This window comes from Polypterus senegalus, chromosome 13 (genome assembly GCF_016835505.1).
Source record: "Polypterus senegalus isolate Bchr_013 chromosome 13, ASM1683550v1, whole genome shotgun sequence".
In the NCBI taxonomy this organism is placed as follows: Eukaryota; Metazoa; Chordata; class Cladistia; order Polypteriformes; family Polypteridae; genus Polypterus; species Polypterus senegalus.
Genome location: NC_053166.1, coordinates 85,853,628 through 85,876,048, shown reverse-complemented (window position 1 = coordinate 85,876,048; position 22,421 = coordinate 85,853,628). Strand labels below are relative to the sequence as shown.

Genomic DNA, 22,421 nt, shown 5'->3' with positions numbered 1-22,421 from the left:
TGGTGTTGCACATGGTGTATGTAAGGTTTATAAATCCAACTTTTGTATGTGTGTGTTTGTTTTTGCCTTTCAAACATCAGCAAAATTTTAGTATGGAATCTAAGCAAGGTTTTATACATGAGGCCCCAGGTCACTACTTGTGAAAAAACAATAGACCTGTCTAAACATAAGAGAATAACAAATACACTCAAATTATACTAAACTTAAACTAAACTTGTGTGTATGCAGCACTGTGATCGAAGAGCAGGGGGTTTCTCCCTTAATGCTTCAGCGTTGCGAACAAAGAGCAGGGGGTGGGAGGGAGGATCGGTTTTCAGCACCACAACTGGATGATGGACGTTGACGGAGTGCAATATATAAGAGTGCAGGCAATCAATAGCAAAAACCCATTGAGTTCTGCATCTTCTTTGAGCTTTGCTGAACTTTCTCTTTCCATTTCACAACATGGTTACATCTCTTTTTTCATATCCAGGACACTACCTTGTCTTCAGTCGTTCATCCTATTAGTTCGTGGTACTGCTGGTGTAGCCTATCAATCACTGAGACTGCATTCTTCATTAGAAGTGTGCAAGAGTAAATATTTTGCATGCTACTGTGAAGTAATTTTTTAACTTTTCCAATCTGAATCATCTCACACTCTTATGTAAGCACAACTGCTTTAACTCATTACCCACCAATATACCTGTAAGGCAACACAAGGTCCACTGGTGTATAAATATGCTGAAATCCTACCACAGTTTAAGCTATGCTCTGTCTGTTCTACAATTACTGCAAAGTACAGCAGCAAACAACCCAAGAAAAACCTACATATGTGCTAATTCTAATTTTATTTAGGTATTTACTAGCTGCAAGTAAAGTTTATTCTATGTTTAAAAGCCTAATTTATAAAGTAGAGAATCTTCCTGAACATAAAATACATACAGTGTTGAATAACAAGGCATCCACTCTATGATTTGAAGAACCAAAATAACTACAGGCAGTGAAATTACTTGGAACTGAAATTGCAGCAAAATAAACATACTTTTAGGAGTGTGCACTCCTCCTGGAGCTGCTGACAAGGTGGTACATGATGAATTAAAGTCCCTTATACTTTTACTGCATATGTCTAGTTCATCATCAGGATGCTTTGCAACTGCAAAAACATATGTCTGTTTTAAACTATTTTCATAACTCTCCACTGAGATTTGAATCCTTAATTTGTTAAGCTCCTTTTCAAGACTGTATGCTTTTTTTCTTATACTAGCAAGTACCTTCTGTATTTGCCAATTCACATTGCTGATCTTACATTACCTGTACAGTCTGTACATATTTTATTTTATATATTTCAATACACCAAATAATTTCTTTTACAACTGTATTATTGTAAAAACTTTGATATATAGATCATTATAAATGCTGCTATAGAAAATAAAGTCAGACTGATTGCATGTGACAAATAGTTGCTGGATTTAGGTTTTTTGTTCTAAGTCTCTACCCCACTATAAATTCAATATAATTAGTTCTGAAATTATCGTCTCATCCAGTTACCTAAATCTACTGTGTTGAAGAGTTCAATAGATTCTTGTGCTTTTGTACATATTCAAATTAAGAAAAAAAAAAACCAATTATCAGAAAACCTAAGCGCTGCATAACCATTTTCAGACATACTAAAGTAAAATTCTTTTGTCTGCAGTTAGTGTAGTCATGAATAATATTTATTTGAAAGAAATACATTTGTCTGAGACAGTAATTTGGGAAAAAAGGGCCATGAAAACCATCAGGAAAATTCATCTTACCTTCTGAAGTCATTCCATCTGGGTTACACTGGCAATATCTTTTTGAGAAGTGGATTAAAACTCTCTCCCTCTCTTGAGTCTCTCCCATTAATGGAAATGCTTTCAGAAATGTCCTGAAATGACCACAGTAATAATTATGTGTCTAAAACAGACCAAAATAAGCAAGCTGCTCCCTGCCCAAAATAACAAGTGATGTAATGATAGGGGGGATTGGACTGCTAAACTATTACATCTTATATGACACATTATTCTAAGAAAGAAAAGCAGCATGGAAATCCCAGCCTGATTTGTATTTATTTTAATCAAAATCTCAAGGTGATGAACATTGAAATAAGCCCAAGAAAATTCAGTGGTTAATTATTGTCAAAAAGTTACTTGTACACTGCAATTTTAAATAGCAACTATTACTACATTTTAAATACGACAGTTTCAGCAGACTTCTGTTTAATTTAAAAACATGGTAAATGAAGTGTAATGACAAAACCTATTTAAACTATATCTGAGAAAGTCTACAGAAATATGAGAGAAAACACCCTAGATTTTAAGAAAAAAATGCATTTCTCATTTGCATAGTCTTACCCAATATTATGTACGTTCTACATTGTGAAAGAGTCCATGAGAATGTAGGGACTTACCTAAGTCCTCTATCCAGGGTTAGACCAGAAAAATCAAAAAAGCTGAGGTATTCTTCAGCTACCAACTTGCTAAATTCATTACTGTAAAAGAAAGAATAGGAATACTTTATACCCCAAAACAGAATTACTTAGACATGAAACAATGAGACTTTGTGCATGGTTCCTTTCTACATTAAATGCAGTACATATCATCTGCTACAGTGAAGCAACCAAAATGTTTTATGTTTACTAATATTGATGCAAGCTTCAAGGTTATATTGGTTAACCTACTATAATAATAAAGAACTAACATTTCTGCAATTAACAAATCTCAGAGCACTTTAGAGGCAAAGTCAAGTATATATGCCACTCAGACAGCCTATGATGGATTAGAAATTTTCATCATCTACCAAATTTAGCAATATACAGTATGTAAGTTGGATTATAAAGTTAATCACTGAGCATATGTGTACAATTCTTAGGGGTTTTCTCTTTATTAAATAGTCAAGTGAGGCTCCAGATTATTCAAAGGTTCCTTTATTGAAACAAAGGTACCAAGGAGGCCAAGCACAGTTAAGCAGGTGTCAAAAACTGGTGTCGAAACTGAGACAGTAGTGAAATGCATTTATAATTATTGGGCATCCTATGACATTCTGATTGATCAGTACATAACTGTTAATGAAATGCACTTGTCTTGTTATATCACTTTGTCCAGGGCAAATACTGTAATACTGTTAACCTTGCTGAATTCCAGAATATGACCTTTGTATTGAATAGTTTATACTTTAGCTTAAATTAAAACCTTCTTAACGTAATATGCATTACATATGCATAATATGCAATATTCTTTACAAATACGCATAAACAAATATTTCACTGTGCTTAAAAATACTGCCATATACAAGTAGTCTGAGCATTTTGAACATTACATTCCAAGAATATCTAACAAATTTTGATTTGTTTTCCCTTTTTTTGGTATAGTATATTATAAACTGCAAACCAGTCAGAATTGGTGCCCTTTTAAAATCATTTATTTAAAGATTTACATATTTTAGTGGATGACATTCTAAATTCTTATTATACTATTAAAATTTACTTCCTCAATAAAAAAAAAAACTAATTTGCAGCAATAATGTAAAAAGTGGATCAAAATAATATCAACCTTATTTTTCCACTGGCATATTTCCATAAATTAGTATAATGTAACTAACCCAAAGTGGAATATTCCAGAAAGTGAGTTATTATGAGTTTACTCTTACAAAACTTTTCACCACCTTGTAGTTTTGGAGGGACGGGAGTGCAGGGGGTACACAACCACAAAATCAGACAGTGTAGGTATATCTCCAGGAAAGCTAAGCTGTATTCTTGTCAAATGGCAATAACAATAACAAAGTGAGGTTTGCAAAGATACACTTACTTTTTACCAAGATGCCGTGCTACATCACAGCGTTTAAATCCTTCAAGGTTATACAGCCTCTTTGCAAGTCTCTTAGCTGCATCTGTGTCTGCTTTGCAGCCATTTGCTAAAGTGTCTGTGCTTCCCTGTTCAAGCTGCTCAGAGCTGCCCATTTCAGAGTCTGAGTCTGAAAGAACATCTTTCAAGTTGGCATCACTGTGGAGAAACACAAAACATATTACTGTAAACATATTTTTTCTGCTTTACAAATAGCTTTGCATTTTGACTAGTATAAGAACAAGAAAAAAAAACCATTACAAGCAACGCAAAACTTTTCAGTAATAAATTCTGCTTTTTCTACTCTAATATTTTTTGCACTGAATTTTCAAAGAATTTGCAGACTTTTGAACTTCCACATACACAATTTGACCACTTTCAGAATAATGTCTATATGTCAGACACCCTTATTGGCACAGGAAATGCTATAGCCCTATTGATTTAAATAAAATTACTTAAACAGATTTTTCTGTACAGAGATTATACTACAGTATATATATATATATATATAGTACTAGCTGTGATACCCATTTAAGGTGGATTGAAATCTACGTAATTAATGTACAGTGTATTCAACTTTGGCAATGCACCATCTTTTGGAATATATTTTAATATTTAATAAAAACATATTTAATAAATATGCATTGCACATTACAAACATTATCACTGCTTTTATGAATCCCATACCAAACAGCACATAACAGAGACATAACAACCAGAGAGATGCACAGACATTCGTCCTTTTATTAAGGTGGATATGTAGCCCCTCATTCAATGGGGCAGTGGGTTATACCTTAAGCAGATTCAACTTCCAAAATGTTGTTTAGAATTAGCTTTTTACTGTTTATCTATTTGCAAAGGCATTGTGAAACATAGCCCTACTCTAACTTTGTTTACTTTACATACACTGCCATAAAAAGTATATTCCTGTCTTATTTTCAGCATTATTGTATATATTTCAAAGTGAAAAGCATGACATCTTTAATCAATACATATTATTTATTAAAGAAAGTTACACAATTAACAATACTCCCAAATAAAAATGATTTACCCAAATGGACTCTTTACCTGGTTGTGCCAAATTCAGCAGTAAAAACTCAAACCAGACATTTTCTGTAGATGCTAAGTAGGCTCCTGTGACAAGCACTGTCCTTCACCCCCTAAACAATAGACCTGGCATTGTCCTAAAAGATTCTTTATACAGAGCAGGATTTATGGCTGCTTCTGTGATAGCACATTGTTCAGGTCCTGACACACAAATGCTTGACCTTACTACCAAACCACTCTTCACTGGTGATAGGATGTTCATAGTGAAAAATGATGTGTTAGCTTTTTCCTAGGTATTAACACAACCAGTGTATTTTTATGGTGGAGTCATGAACTCCACATGGCTCTCAGTTTAGCCTAACAGCAGCAAAAACAGCTATGTCGTCATTTCCAGATTGACAAACCGCAGTATATTCTTTCCTTTGAGGTTTTCAGGAATTTCTTTTGTCCTCATTTATATGCTAACAACACTGACTAAAGTTAGGCATATTTTAATTGGACAGGGATGAACTAAATCAGACTTGACTGCTAAAAAAAATGTTGAAATGGCTGACTAAAATTATCCATTTATTCATTTAGTTAATTTCAGTTCACTGGTGGGCTGAGAGTGTGGGGTTGCAGTAGGTTTTTTAAACTTTAAAACTCAAGTTAAACAAATTAAATGCATGCAAAACCTTTCTGCATTGTTCTCATCAGACTCTCCCATATATACGTATAACCACAACACAGCACAAGTCACTGTGAAAAATGTGCAGTAGTGCAGAAAATCAGGCACTGGGCAAATAATGTTTCACAAAACTATAATAATGTGTGAGTAAATATCATGTTTAATTAGCCATTCTGATTTTGCAAGAGAGCAGGAAAAGGGAAAACCCACATTTTATGAACAGTAAGTAACTGAAGAACAGTATCATTAATGAAAACAAACTTTACACATTTTTACATTTTATTTAAACAATCCTTGCTATACCTCAAATAAATCTATAAATATTAAGACAAATTAACAGACCTGTTGCAATTAGACCAATGTGCCCCACTAAAAAAATAACTGAAGAACTTTAGATTTAGTCTGTAGAATTCCTCATCTTTTTCCATGCTTCCAATTACAATAATATTAGACTTTAGAGAAATAGATCAGACTTCTCCATTCCTAGTGCCAGTTGTTTTCTAATCTAGAGAGCAATACCAATATAAAATGTCATATCCTTTGGTATTTACTATACATCAGTATTGTAGGAATGTGTGGGTGTGCAAGTGTGATTTGCTGTGTCAACTGAAATCAAGCTCAGCAAAGTTTGTTCTCGGTTGTTGATTGACATTTCTAGTTAAACAAAAAAATGCTATGAATTTAATAATAATGTTATATTAATCATACTTGTGAGTATATTAAGTACAATGTGTAAGAACATAGACTTGCCAATAAACTTTTAGATTCTTTGTTTTTAAAGTATATGATTTTACTGTCACACACGTGTGCATGGGAGGCAGCTAAAGGGCTTGAGTAAGGACAATTCTGAATCAGACCAGGATGTGGCAGAGTGCACTGACTCTTTTTCTCCCTTTCCTGCAGACCATTCACGGGAGATTCCACCTGACGTCACTTCTGGGTCCGAGCCTATGGAAGAAGACCTTGCCGGCTCCGGCCCCTGTGATGTCACGCCCGGGCTCAAGCCTATGGTTGAAGACCCTTATGAGCCAGACCCCTTTGACCTCACTTCCTGTCTTCCCCTTTAAAAGCCTCCACCTTTTCCCTATTCCCTCAGTTCTGTTTTGGACTTGGTTTTGTGCACATCAGTGCTGTTTACATTTTTGCAACTTTGCAGCCAGGATACCAAAAATACGGGTGGCTGCCCCAAACCTTGCTTTGACTCAGAGTGGAGTTTGTGACACTGGCGTAGTCTGCAGGATCGTTGGATCGCGGAGGAGAAGGGGACAGGACCTGCAATGAACCCAGGTGGAAGCGTACCGGGGCTGAGTTTTCAGGCGGGGAGGGTGTACCGCGATTTGGGAGGACCCGGTGCAGGCTCCACTTCCAGCACACTCAGGCAGGCGAGAAGGTCTGCGGGAGGGGCTCACAGACTTGGGCTGTCCTGGAGGGGGGAGGCGAAGGGGGCTTATTATGCTCTCCCGGGGGAGACTGCCCGTCTCCCTGTGAAGGCAGAATCCCGAGTTCAACCTATTGGTGCCCCAGACTGGCAGTTAAAAAAAGTAAGACAGTGGAGACTCGACCCAGAGCGGCCAACCCACAAGCAGACCTGGTCTTTATGGGCTGCAGTAGGGCACTGGTTACGGCCAGGGGAAAACACGCCCTACCAAATAGTGGAGAAGGTGGCTTGTTACCTGCTCCTAGAGGCACTACCCTGCGGCTTTGCCCAGACGGACTGAGGTAAAGACTTTATTAATATGAAAGGTCTAATGAACCTCATTGAAGCACAGAGTACAGCCTCGCAACCTGGGGGAGCAGAACAGTTCCTTAGTCGAGCTCAGCCGGGGTATGTTCCTAAACCCTAGCCCCCCCACCTACAACCCGGAGCTCGCGGCGGTGTCTATGGAGATGCGGGCGCGCAAACCACTTGGAAGCAAGGAGGAATGCAGGTGTTTTGTCGGTGCGCCCTGACGAACCCCTTGGTGGTCCCACACACAGGCGTCGTGATCATAAATGGGTTCAAAACCAGGGCCTTATTTGACTACGGCAGCAACATTACCATTGTTGCCCGCCAATTTGTGCTACCGCAACAGTGGTTAACATTTAAGACCAGTAACTTAGGCCTAGATGTAGACGGAGATGAGCCGTCTCAAGCCACCTCCACGCCGTGTAACCAGCCTGCAGAGAGAGACAAATTGGCCTCCCTGAGTGATGTGGCAACTCCCGGGCCTTTGTGTGTTGATACATCATCCTCCAGCGCTGAGAAAGAGTAGGAGGAAACCACGCCCCTTGAGGACGGCCCAGACCCTCTCTCCGTCTTACAGGTTCAATTTTGAAAAACGCCGGCTTCATTTAGAAGGAAACAGTGGAATGACGATTCCCTTAAATTTGCTAAGGATGCAGTGGTCCTGGTCAATGGCCAGCACACTCACCAGTCCACACCACAGGGTCCTCAGTTTGATTTAGAGAACGACCTTCTATATCGTGTAGCAGGAGAGAAAGCTGCTGCTAATCCAGCGGAATTTCCGGCAGCAGGTCTGTGAGTTAGCACACGGCCACCTCCTAGATGGCTTTTATCAATCAATATCAATGAGGAGGTTCGTAACTTTTGCACTTCCTGCCTGGAGTGTCAATTGCAACAAATTCCTAGGAAGGACTGTGCTCCTATCGTTCCTGAGGTTGATTTAGTCGGACCCCTAGAGCCCTCAGCCAGAGGACACAAGTACATTTTAGTCCTCATGGATTATGCTACTAAATACCCCGAAGCTGTTCTGTTGCACTCAACTAGTTCTAAAGCCATCGTACGGGAGTTGGTAGGGGTCTTGCGCGTGTTGGCAACCCTAAGGAAGTCTTGACGAACCAAGGGTCGCCTTTTACCTCGGAGATGTTCAAGGAGACGGCCAAGTTACTTAAAACAAAGAATCTAAAGGCCGTGGTGTATCATCCTCAAACTGACGGTCTGGTAGAGAGATTTAATCAGACACTCAAGCAAATGCTTCTTAAGGTGGTCAGCGAGGATGGAAGGAACTGGGATCAGCTCCCCTCGTCCTTTTTGCCTATCGGGAAGTCCCACAATCCTCTATGGAGTTCTCCCCTTTTGAATTACTGTATGGGTGACAACCCCGGGGCATATTAGACATTTTAAAAGAAGGATGGGAAGAAGAGGCTCTTCCCTCTACAAACATTTTGGAGTATATTGTGCAATTATGCGATAGATTTGGTAAAATTTGACCCTCCTTAAAAGTCACATGGAAGAGGTGCAAGCAGCACAGGTCTGTTATTATGTCTGAGGCACGTCTCTCCGAGAGTTCCGACCGGGAGATCGGGTCATGGTCATAGTACCTACCTCCCACTCTGTTACTAGCCCACTGGCAAGGTCCATACGAAGTTAAGGAGAGGAAAGGACTCGTCAACTATTTGGTGAGTCAACCCAATCGTCGGCTGAAGGAAGGGGTTTATCATGTAAATCTGCTGAAACCATGGAAGGATAGGGATTCCAATCCCTCCTCTGGTCAGCCTTGCTCACTCTTTGCTGACGTGAGTAGCCTTAACTTTGGTGTGGATTTAAGTCCCAGACAGTGACGGGAGCTGGAAACAGTTATCCTGTCCATCCCGGAGGTAGTGAGTGAAAACCCTGGAAGGACCTCTCTGATTGAGCATGAAATTGTGACACAGCACGGGGTTGTAGTCCAAGAACGCCCGTATTGGCCTTCCCGAGGCAAAAAGAACTACAGTGAAGCTTGAGATCAAGCACATGCTGGAACTAGGAGTAATAGAGAAAAGTCATAGTCCCTGTTCAAGTCCCATCGTCTTAGTCAATGAGCCTGATGGGACTTGGAGGTTTTGTAAAGACTTCCGTTGGCTTAATCAAGTCTCCCAATTTGATGCTTATCCAATGCCACGAGTGGACAACCTCCTCTAGAAGCTAGGACAAGCTCAGTATTTGACCACGGTGGACATGACAAAGGGGTACTGGCAGGTTCGTTCCTTTAACCGACTCTGCGAAGGTTAAGAATGCGTTTAGTACGACCAGCGGACACTGGCAGTATGTGTCCTTCCATTTGGGTTACATGGGGCTCTGGCAACTTTCCAGCATCTGGTGGACAAAGTGCTCTGGCCCCATAACTCATATAGTGCTGCCTACCTGAATGACGTGGTCATCTATTCCAGCACATGGATGGAACACCTACAGCAGGTAAAAGCGGAGAGGCCAGACTTCGGATTAATTTTGGATTGTGTGAAGCCAAGTATTTAGGCTACCTGGTGGGTCGGGGTACCGTGAAGCCACACTGCTCCAAAGTAGATGCCATTTTGAAATGGCCCCGTCTGCGAACCAAGCGGCAGGTCCAGACCTTTCTTGGACTGGAGGGGTACTACCACTGGTTTGTGCCCCGGTTCTCGGAGAGAGCGGTGCCCTTGACTGATTTGACAAAGAAGAGGGCCCCAAACATTGTGGTATGGACTGACAAGACAGGCGCTGCATTTAGTGACTTGAAGCAGGCCCTTACGTCCGCACCTGTTTTGAAAGCACCTTACTTTTCTTTATCTTTCATCCTCTAGACGGACGCTTCGGACACAGGCCTGGGGGCCATGCTGAGCCAAATCATTGATGGTGTGGAACACCCCATCCCATTCCTGAGCCGGAAACTGTTGGACTGGGAGACCAGGTATGCGGCGGTGGAGAGGGAGGCTTTGGAAATTAAATGGGCGATTATTCAGCTGAAGTACTACCTGTTGGGCCGGGAATTCACCTTTGTCATGGACCATGCACCTTTACAGTGGATGGCCCTGCACAAGGATTCGAATCCGCGGGTCACCCGGTGGTTTCTTGACCTCCAGCCATACAAGTTTTCGCTTGTTCATCGTTGGGGCTCTCTTCACACCAACGCCGATGCTTTTTCTCGGGTTCACGACCTCTCGGTTACTGTCGCCCGACCTGGGCTCCTTGTCACACACGTGCGCATGGGAGTCAGCTAAAGGGCTTGAAAAAGGGCAATTTCGAATCAAACCAGGATGTGGCAGAGTGCACAGACTCTTTTTCTCCCTTTCCTACAGACCATTCACAGGAGATTCCACCTGGTTCTCTTGACTTCACTTCAGGGTCTGAGGCTATGGAGGAAGACCTTGCCGGCTCCGACCCCTGTGATGTCACGTCCGGGCTTGAGCCTATGGTTGAAGACCCTTATGAGCCAGACCCCTTTGACCTCACTTCCTGACTTCCCCTTTAAAAGCCTCCACCTTTTCCCTATTCCCTCAGTTCTGTTTTGGACTCGGCTTTGTGTACATCAGTGCTGTTTACATTTTCGTAACTTTGCAGCCAGGATACCAAATATACAGGTGGCTGCTCCAAACCTTGCTATGACTCAGAGTGGAGTTTGTGACACTACATTGAGCCCTTTCTAGTTCTGACCACATTACCTTCAAAACACTCTGTAAAATTCACTTAATGGCAATCAACTCTTTTAACCTCCCATCACACATTCATGTGATATGTTACAAGAGTAGTGCGAGAATCAGGTAACAGTTCTAAAAAAAATTATAATGAATACATTGAAACACTACCTATTTTAAGGAGCAGCAGGTACTTAAATTACTTTTAAGATACAGTACATACATACATACATACATACATACATACATACATACATCGTTTAAGACATCTTTGAATCTAAAAGATCCTCTTGATTTAGCATCTATAAAAGTACTTTGAGAGGTTTTTGTCATTTTAACATAAAAATCTTTTGTGTCCTGCTCAAGATCATTCCTATATTTATAAATTCACTCTCATTTCAGATTAACTGTGAGCCACAGCCTATTCTAGCAGTACTGGGCAGAAGTCAAGAAACAACACTTGACACGTTGTGTGGTGACCAAACCTATTAACCTCATCTGTCACATCTATAGGGATCTGGAAGCAAAAATGGAGAATTAAGAGGAAAGGCCACACAGGCATGGGAAGAATCTGGTAAATCCACCCAGGCAAGAACCAAGCACCGGATTCAAACACTTTATCTATAAGGCAACAATGCCAAACACTGAGTCCTCAAATCTTATATTAACAGAAGAAATATATTGATGTCCAATGTGCACAAAAGCCAGCAGTGACCTTAATAAAAAAGTCTAGCACAGTAATCCCTCGGTATATCGCACTTCGACTTTCGCGGCTTCACTCTATCGCGGATTTTATATGAAAGCATAACTAAATATATAACGCGGATTTTTCGCTGCTTCGCAGGTTCTGGACAATGTGTCTTTTACTTCCTGTACATGCTTCCTCAGTTGGTTTGCCCAGTTGATTTCATACAAGGGACCCTATTGGCGGATGACTGAGAAGCTAACCAATCAGAGCATGCAGTTAAGTTCTCTTGACTGAGAAGCTAACCAATCAGAGCACGCAGTTAAGTTCCTGCTTGCTGAATGCAGTGTTAACCAGAAAGTCTCGTCTCGCTCATTCAGCATCAACGTGTTTCGCTGTGTAAAGAGTTGTGCTCTTTTGTGTTTATCTTTGTGCATAGTCAAGCCCTTCATTATGGCTCCAAAACGATCTGCTACTGCTTCAGGGGCCGTGCCCAAGTGCAAACGGAAGATGTTAACAATTGCCGAAAAGGTAAACGTTTTGGATTTGTTGAAGGCTACGATTCTTTTTATTTAAAAAGTAGGAAAGGAATATAAGATCTACGGCCGCAGTGTCCTTTTAACCAGGGTGCAAAAGAAGTTGTAAGTGGATGTAATAAGGCAGTAGTCTGGACGGAATCTGCTTTAGGGATTTGGATTGAAGACTGCCAGAAGAAGAACAACGGCAGTGCTACACAATCGCCTGAAGTGGCTCCTTTAAGGGCTGTAACGCTCTCCTTTGTTGTGCAGTAAAATAAAACTCATTGTTATCGGACAAGTCATCGTGTCATTGTTGGTGAGTAACCATAATTAATTTTCTACTTACAGTACTTAGTACATGTATGTACGTTTAGTGTCACTGTACACACACATTTACTGTATACTATTTTTCTTGCATTGTACGTATTTATTGCTGGTGGCATGTCTATCATAATGGCTGTAACATGTGATATCAGAGACGCTCGATATCTTTAAAATAATATTTAGGTTTTACTGTATATAAACAGTGTGTTTATATACATAATTTCAATGAATCTTACCTAATATCTAAGAGAATACAAAGGGATTATGCTGTATAACTCTGCAGGGAATATTTATAAACAGTGTGGGAGAGTTTATAAGGGCTTAAAATATATAAAATAACCATAGAAACATATGGTTTCTACTTCGCGGATTTTCACCTATCGCGGGGGGGTCTGGAACGCAACCCCCGCGATCGAGGAGGGATTACTGTATTATAATGCTAATATTTGTGTCACTTTTCATCATGGTACAATATTGAAAATCAGATAAAAAGACATAATTCCAAAACTGGTGAAATCTTGTTCTGAGATTCCTAATGTGTATGAATATTTGTACATATTTTGTAAATATTCTGAAAACTTTTTATATTTGAATATTTGAAGTCCAGCTTCACCACAAACCGGCTAAGGATAAGCAGGTTTGAAAATGGATGGATGGAAAGATAAATGTGAATTTCACATGTGAAAAAAGTAAGTACACCCCTATATTTATCACTACCTCAAATACCTAAAATAAGAATCAAATACACCAGATCAGGTGCAAGTGATTAGAAGATAACTGGAGACAATCTTAGAAGAACCTGTCATATTTAAACCTCAAATATATTATTTTTTTTTCTTTGCAGTTGATATTTGTGTTATTATCATGCCTAGATTAAGCTCAATGAATCCTTCAGAAAGAAGGTCATAGACACCTAGGAGTGAGGGAAGAGTTCTTAAAACATCTCCAAACAATTGAAAATCAACCATTTCACTTTATAGTAGATCGTCTAAAAGTGTAGAAGATTTCAAGCAGTTGTCAACTTGTCTAAGTCATGCCACTCCAGCAATTTCAACCCTAAAGCAGAATGCAAGATGTGGAGAGAAGTCTCTAAGAACCTCAATACTTTCATCATGGCGCCTACAATTGAACACCTAGGTAAAGACCAGGGGCCTCATGTATAAATGGTGTGTACACACAAAAATGTTGCGTACGAACGTTTCCAAGTTCAAATCGCGATATTTGTATAAAACCTAAACTTGGTGTAAAGCCACGCACATTTCCACGGTAGCTCATACCTTGGCGTACACAAGTTCTGCGCTCGGTTTTGCAGAATGGCGGCACCCAGTGTAAACGCAGTGCTACTATTCCAGTGTGGTTTCCCTTTGTTTTTTAGATCCACATCCCTGACGCGGCTTTATAAATACACTGAAATTAACCACTTAATGTTTATTAGTTTAATGCATCTGATTGTAATTAACCTGTAACAATATAATGGTCCACAGAATGGTCAAACTATTCTAAATACAATAGCTGCTTTAGTGTTGTTACTCTCACTGCACCTTCTTCTTTCTTCAATTGCTACAGTTAGGGGTTGCCACAGCAATCATCTTTTTCTATATTACTCTCACTGCACCACTTGGAGTATTTATATCACTGTATTTGAGTGGGGAATCACAGCTGTACAGCAGCTGATCTGAAAGAGAATTATTGGCATACAGCATCAAGCACACACTGCCTCAGCCATGCTGTCTATTGAACTGCTCTCATACGGCAAACGCTTCAGAGCCTTTCCTTTACGGACCTTGTGGTTCAGAAACAGTTTCATCCCAAGAACTATAAACGCACTCAATCAGTCCATCAAGTGCCCCTTGTAGAACTGTTTGTACTTATAAGTACAATTACCTCACTGTAAACTTGCGATACAGTTATAATATTGCTCAACCTAAGCCACTTTACAAAGTATGTATTTACGTAGGATGATGATATCATTTTTAAGATAAAATGCAGCAAAACATGTTTATTATATTATACAGATAAAAGTTGAACTTAATTTAAATAATCTATATTGTTAATAAATAAACATGTGAGGACACGGTGTCGCAGTGCTCCGTTCACAGATTGTTCCTGCATCGTACTGTATTCTTGCTGGGGCTGGTACGACACTGGAAGGATAGATGGATAGAATAATTAAACATGTACTACGAAGATATTTCAATGTTCCTTAAAAGTTTTGAAGATTCGGCGTTCTAAGCTTACAGATGGCTTAATGTCTATTAAAGAGCTGATTGTGTAGTGATTGGGTATTTTGAGAAAGAAAAGTAAGGACAGGAATTGGGGGTTAATAAATTTTAAAGAGACAGTACTGCTGCAATAAATTATTTCATGGAAGGTCACGCACGGCGCAGCAAGCATCTTGCATGAGGCATGAACAATCACTGTGCCACCATGTTCCCATGTTTAATAACATGCTTTAACTCATATCATCATGAAAAGTATATCAAGTATACAGTACATCTCAGTATTTTAATACTGTAATATCATAAATGTAATGCATTCTGTGTCCTGTCGGAGGAAGAGAAAGCGTGTTTAAGAAGCACATAGTGTTTCACACATATAGAGCACATAGAAGATCAAATACAAAACAAAGCATTTAACATGCTACTTTAGTTACGATGGGATTTGAGAAACTAGTAAATTAAATGATTTTAAGATGAAGTTTATGATGTTCTACTTTAATGACAAAATAAACTACGTGATTAAAGTGGAAATTTCGAGATTAAAGTTGACATTTCATGCTTTTTTCCCACTGTGTGCCTATTTTTTTTATCTGTACCCTAATAAGACTTCATATGACACTCAGATGGTGGGCTACGACGCGCCTTTTCACAGCGACTTTGATATCTGACAACTTCTTTTTTATTTCGGGCACTGAGCGACTTTGTGAACTTGATCTTTCAAGTTTCTCCAACACTCTATGTCACTTGATCAACTTTCTTTTGTCATTTATACCACTGTTTAAACCAACAAATAGTACGTTTTTCCTTGCCTCCACTTGGTATTCGCTGAAATTCTTCTATTTACCCCTTGTGCTTTTGCCATTGCCTTTTCACAGAACGCTAAGCTTAAGGGCTATTTATATCGATTTGCATATTCAAAGATGCGTAATTCTGGGAGGAGTTTGGGAGTGGCAGCAGGCGCATGCACATGCATTACTTCTCACGCTGACTGGGATTTATGTAGCGGAAGAACGTGGAAGTTGGCAAACGCACAGATTTATGCATCTGGATTTTTTTGTGCGCATTGAAATTTCTGCTTTTGTCCTGCTTTTTTGCCATATTATAGTGTGAATTATTCGCACAGCGTTATGCATGAGGCCCCAGGACTCCTGGAACCATGAACCATGAACTCTGGACATATTGGTATTTGGTCACAGTACCAGAAGACATATCTGACAAAAACCAAAGGAAGAGATTGAACATAAAAACTTGAAATTGACTGTAAAGTATGAGAATTAAATTGTTATGATGTAGGGCTGTTCTTCCACAAAGTTAAAAGAACACTTAAGTGTTTCACCTCACAATGATGCACAGAATTATAATTCTACAAACAATCTTACTGCTGTCTAACAGACACTGTGTGAAATTACAAGGCTTCTGCAATTGACTTACTAGAGAAACTATGTAAGAAAGACTGACACTTTTAATACAGAAGAATGGAGACCCAGCTATCCAGCTATGTAAGGGAAATGGTAATTTATGTACAGCATAAACATACAGAAACATTGACACCCTTAACATTTTTAACAATGGTCATAGCAAAAACAAACTAAAATCTTGGTGAAATATCCAACCTCCTTTAAGTGTCCCTGACTCTGGGACATTAGCTTGTAGAATTTGTTGATGTTTGTTGAATACTTTCTTCCTCCCGCCTGCACAATACTTCCTGTCTGCCACGTAATCCTAAACCATAAGACATCCACCCTTCAGTTTAACTGATGGCATAGTACTCTTTTCTTCAAATGCTTCAGCTGAAGTTGGATATTTCAGAAACTTTTGAACCCTTAATAAAAGAGATAGATAGAGGTTAGGGGCATGAGCTGATACAGCGCATTGCCGCACCCACCACATGACAAACCAACTCAGGATCCAAATTAGGACCCGAGTGCAGCGATGCAATGGGTGACACCTCAGCACCACACTAGTTCAGATGGAGTGGAACGGTGTGAGGTTTTTTATGGTGGCTGGAGTGCCAATTCTGCCACCAACCCCCAGGTTTTCCGGATTAATGAATTGACTAGAATGTGTGTACAAATTTTTCCACACACTTCTTTGCCTATTTGTAATGCGTAAAATTCAGCAACTAAATAGTATTTGTGCATTTAAATGTGCTCAGATATGTCCAGCTTAAGTCTAAACAAGGGGTACTCAGTTCCGGTCCTGGACGTCCTAAACCCCATTTATTTACTACTAAGGCAAAATTTGCAGCTTAGTTCTAATTAAAGTCAGGTCCCTTAATTGCCTATTTTAATTTTAAGCAGTTAATAATGAGGTGCAAATGACAAAGGAGCCAACAGCTCTACATCTAATATGTTTCTGTTTTAACCTGTGAATATGCATTATGAAGAATGTTAATAAAATGTTTTGAAATAAATGAGTAAGAAGGGAAGGACCAAGAACATAAAACATAGGATAATGTTCTCACAAAATGGAAAATCTAGTATGTGCTAAGTATAAAGAACACTTTTTTCTTTAATTTATTAGCTTAAATGTCTTATGTCACTACTTATTTTTTTTCTGTTATTACTAGCTAAACATTCACAGCTCAAATACTACAGTTTAAAAGCAGCCAGCACATACTCTGTTGTTATGCGTACTATTTATTGCAAAAGAATACTTCCCACAAGCAGCGATAATTGTTTTTCACATTTCCAAAGATAGGCCTTGATATATTTTACTGTTATGTGGAAAAGTCTTGTGAGAGCTACTGAAATATAGCGGGTCACAATGACACACACTTAAGTGAAATGTGGGTGGTTCACTGAAACCAGTCTCTCCTAACTACCACTTGGAAACCACTGTATAACTAAGGAGACCCAAGATTCTAATAAGAGGCTTAACTATGGCCTGCAGACCAACGGAGATCAGCAGAGATACAATTTCAAGGAAGTGCTTGAATCCAAATCTGTTCAAAAGTACTTGACATTTAAGTGGAAGAATCCAAACTCTAAAACTAAATGGAGTAGGGGGGCTGCTGGAAGACTCCTGTGGTCAAAATTGCTCTGACATCTGAAGAAAATCTCTGAGAAACCTAGTAAATTATAAATGGCAGTTCTTTACCAGGGCTCCATAAACGTATTGGACAAAAGGATAACTTAAGGTGAGTAAGACTGTGAATATGTGTGTAAACGGGCAAGTCACATAAATAAAAAAGAATAGACAAAGATCTCATAACCTGTGTTGGCAGGGTTTTTGATAGAAAACTAGACGACTATGTTTTTACATGTTTTCTTTCTCTCTTATGTTTTACTCTTGTTTTAATTCAAAAAATAAAAGCTATTTTGTCTTATATTTAATAAGCTTCTACATTATAAATGGGTTTGAATGATCAAAAGATAAAATATTTTATGGAAAGTATCGAATTTCACTTAGATTAAGTCTATAAAATCTCAATATTTTGAAGACCAGCACCTCAAATGCTTAAGTCACTAGACAAGGGGTCCTTATTTATGGTTCTGGAGGGCCGTAGTGGCTGCAGGTTTTTGTTGTTTTAGGTAGTTAGAAGCCAGGCCTAGCAGACAATAAAACTTGACATTTAATTATACAGCTTGTTAGTGCTTTCATTCTTCCAAGACAAATCCTTATCACATTGTAGATTTTTCTTTTTCTGAGAATATTACTCATATACTTTGTGGTCCAGAACAGATTTGTACCTCTTTGCTCTTCCCTTCTATCTCATTCATTTAAAAACACTTAGATATTTCATGAGGCAAATAGACAAGTTTAAATGGAAGCACATTAGATGGAGAGCTGGCGGTTTCTCTGTCATTTTTATCTGATAGCTGGTTAAGAAAACAGGCAACAAATAAAAATGCAGCCGTTTAAAACTAAAATAGGCAATTAAGAGTTTGGAATCATTACAAGAAATTTAATTAAAACTAAGCCCAAAAATATATTGTTTAATGGTAAATAAATTGATTATAATGAAGAAATTGGTTTAAGTGAAAGCCTGTAGCCACAGTGGCCCTCCAAGGTGTAACTGAGTTGCCCTGCATTAGAATATACACTCATTTAAAAAATATAAAGGTTGTTTTTGTTCTGGTAAATCATCATGAATAATTCTGAGAAGCTTTATAAATAAACTGTGCACTTGTGGTACAAATGGAGCAGTCCAAAATACAATACTGCTCCTTAAAGAGTCATATTATCTATTTTCAAACATGCTTAATCCAGAGTCACAAAGATCCACAGTCTATCCCTGTAATACTGGGCACAAGGAAGTAACAAATCCTGATTACAATATGAATCATACATTCTAAGTTCCATATACCAGTGCTTCCCAAACTCGGTCCTGGAGACCCACTGTGGCTGCAGGTTTTTGTTCTAACCAGATTCATAATTAGCTGTTATTTTTTCTCTTATTCTACATTCGGAAAAGCACAGCAGTATGATTTTTACATTTAGAAGACATTTAGAAGTATTTCTGCTTTTGCTATAGATGTAAATGCTTAACTCTCTTTTGTTGATTTCATTATATTTTGCCCTTTCTCTGTGCAATTTTCCCCCTACATTGTATCATTGATGACAATTAAAAATGAGCAGAGCAGACACCAAGGCAAACAACACTGAATAATCAAAGGCTGCAACTACATTAGTGTCAGACCCACTAATTAATAAATAATGGATTAAATAAACAATTAGAACACCTGGAAAAACAGAATAAAAATCAAGATGAAAATATTGCTAAAAAGAAAAAAAAATACATTATTCCTATATGACTGCTTGGTACATTTTAATATATTTTTTTATTTTTTACCAAACTTTGTTTTCTAATTTCTGTATTGTTCCCAAAACACAGAACTTGGGAAATAACAGTTCACTTAATTAGCCCTGGCTACAACAAAAACATGTAGCCACAGTGGATCCTTAGGACCGAGTTTGGGAAGCACTACCTTATACTATAAAATATTGGCAAAAACGTTACAGCAAACTTTGAGAAAACATAGGGAGAATGTGGATATTTCACAGAAACAATAAAAATTATAGGAAAATGATGCTGAATAGCAGCATCTTGAGATCCCACATTATAAGCTTTATAAATTATGGCAAAGGAATGTCTGTAAATCAGTCCTAAACTGAGTCAGAAGCATTTCTTGATATTTGAGGGAAGTTTTCTTGCTCACAGAACCTTTGCTGCTAAATTTTAATTCGACTAAAGTGCGTCAATAGAATTTATTGAAGTACTGTAAATAGACACTATAACTACTCAATTCAAAAAGGCATGAGTTTGCTTTTTATTTGGTTAAGTATGTAAATGAATGAGTATCATTAGGAAGCAAACTAAGTCAGAGTGAAAATGAAAATTACTGTTTTGTCTACATATGATCGGCACCCTTCAGAAAATTACAACTGTCATCAAAGTGAAATCCATACAAATGACATGGTTCAGGCAAAGACAAAAATAAAAATAAATGTCTAGCATACACTTCTAGCAGTAAATTCTAAATAAGCATAGTGTCATTCTGATTTTAAAACAGTGATGCAGTTTACAAGTTTACTTTACATATGTCTGTTTAAAGTAATTTCTGAAAGGAATTACTTAATAATTATGCAACAGGTTCACACCATGTCTGCCATAGGTTAGCCTCCATCTGCGATTCAGACTTATGACTTCCCACAGGAAGGAAAAGCTAGCACATTAGATTGTTGAACTCAAGCAATGCAGTTTTATCCTGAAATGCTACTGTCGATCTTCTCATATGCATGAATGGACATGTCATAATAATAAAACAGATGTCAAACAAGAAGCACAAGATTATATCTTACTGATGTGGAACTTAGACAATTTTTTTTTTTTACAAAGCTTTAAATCTTAACTTAAACAGTTTGGACATTTGCAGGGGTTGCACTGCTATGAATTCTCATTCTCTTAAAGAACAATAGCACTCATTCAATACACAACACTCTCCAGAATTATGTTTGCCCTTATTCATGTTACTTATATGAACAGAATGTCTTTCATATCTCATATATAGTTTGTTGCAGCTCCTAATTTCTCTTAGATTCATAACTGGCTCAAATTTAAAATTCTTCATAGAATTCTTCTTAACATATAATCTGCACATTAAAATGTAAAGATGTTAGTTTTGGTAAATTTAAGTCCTTTGAGTATCTCGCCGTTGTTATTCATGGAGATTCTCACGTGTATAGACCTCCTAAATATAACGCATCTTTCTTTGAGGAATTCTCTGACTTAATGTCAATTTTAATTACGAACTATGACACACTCTTAATAGTTGGCGACTTTAACTTTCATATCGACAATCAGTGTGACCAAAAAGTAAAAGAATTCATGAACCTCCTGGACTCTTTTGATTTGAGACAGCTCGTTAATCAACCTACACATAAAGCAGGTCATACGTTAGACTTAGTGATTACTAAAGGACTTAAAGTTGATATAAATCAGGTCATTGATATCGGTCTATCAGACCATTTCCTTCTACTATTTAATATAGAAATAAAGATAGAAAACACTCATGAGAAGCATTTTGTTAAAAAACGCTTCTTTGACTCATCAGCAGCTTTAAAACTTACAAACATTCTCAGTCCGTTTATAGTGGCAACTATAATAGCGAGGATAGTGTAAATAGTAAGGTGGAAAACTAAAGTAAGAGCTGCTGTTGACATAGTTGCACCTGAAAAGATAGTTAAAAAATCTTCTAGCATTGCTATTCCATGGAAGACCCAAAGAGTGTCTGATTTAAAAGAACATGTCGTAGAGCTGAGCGTAAATGGAGGAAAACTAAACTAAATATCCATTATGAGATATTGAAGGTTAAAATAACAGAATACAATAACACAGTCCGCCTGTGTTAGCACTGCTATTTCTCTAATATTATAAATAACAATGCTAGTAATCCCACAGTCTTATTTTCTACAATTGATCGTCTGTTAAACCCAGGTAACACAAAGGAATGCCCCCAGAGTACTTCCAGTGAAACCTGTGAGAACATTGCTGTATTTTTCAATCAAAAAATTAATGATATTAGAGATAACATAGTATATCTCCCCAACACTGCAGAACCTCCAAAGCCCCGGTACTCCATTATAAACAAATTAAATGCTTTCACCAGGATAGATTTACCTGAATTACATAGTATAATCTCTCAACTGAAACCCTCCACCTTCGTCCTTGACCCAATACCAAGTATCAGGCGTGCTATTTGACAATATTCTTGACATAGTAAATTCGTCATTAGATACGGGGGTCTTCCCAGACTGTCTTAAGACTGCTGTAGTTAAACCCCTGCTCAAGAAAAATAATCTTGACCCCTCTGCTTTTGAAAATTTTAGACCCATCTCTAACCTGCCCTTCTTAAGTAAAATTCTAGAGAAGGCAGTCATTATGCAGTTAAATGACCACCTCAATAAACATGCTATTCTTGATAAATTTCAGTCAGGTTTCAGAACAAATCACAGCACAGAAACTGCACTCGTTAAAGTAGTAAATGACTTGCGGGTAAATGCAGACAGAGGCCATTTATCTGTTCTCATCCTCTTAGATCTGAGTGCTGCATTTGACACCATTGATCACAATATTCTTAGAAGTGCCTTAGTCAATGGGTGGGCCTCTCTGGCAGTGTCTTAAATTGGTTTGAATCCTACCTGGCAGGAGAAAATTCTTTGTGAGTTGTGGTAATCACATCTCAAAGACACATGATATCCATATGGTGTTCCACAAGGCTCTATCCTGGGTCCGCTGCTTTCTCA

At 38.3% G+C, this 22,421-nt stretch overlaps 1 protein-coding gene across 1 annotated transcript in view; it reads right to left on the bottom strand.

Annotated features, from left to right (window-relative positions):
* Nucleotides 1-22,421, bottom strand: part of psd2 (pleckstrin and Sec7 domain containing 2) — a 141,646-nt gene that overhangs the window by 61,125 nt on the left and 58,100 nt on the right. Inside the window, exons 3-5 of the mRNA XM_039774089.1 lie at nucleotides 3,807-4,001; nucleotides 2,411-2,491; nucleotides 1,776-1,888 (exon numbers count right to left, since the gene is read on the bottom strand). Of these exons, the coding sequence (XP_039630023.1) occupies nucleotides 1,776-1,888; nucleotides 2,411-2,491; nucleotides 3,807-4,001 (389 nt within the window). The remainder of the gene's footprint in view (nucleotides 1-1,775; nucleotides 1,889-2,410; nucleotides 2,492-3,806; nucleotides 4,002-22,421) is intronic.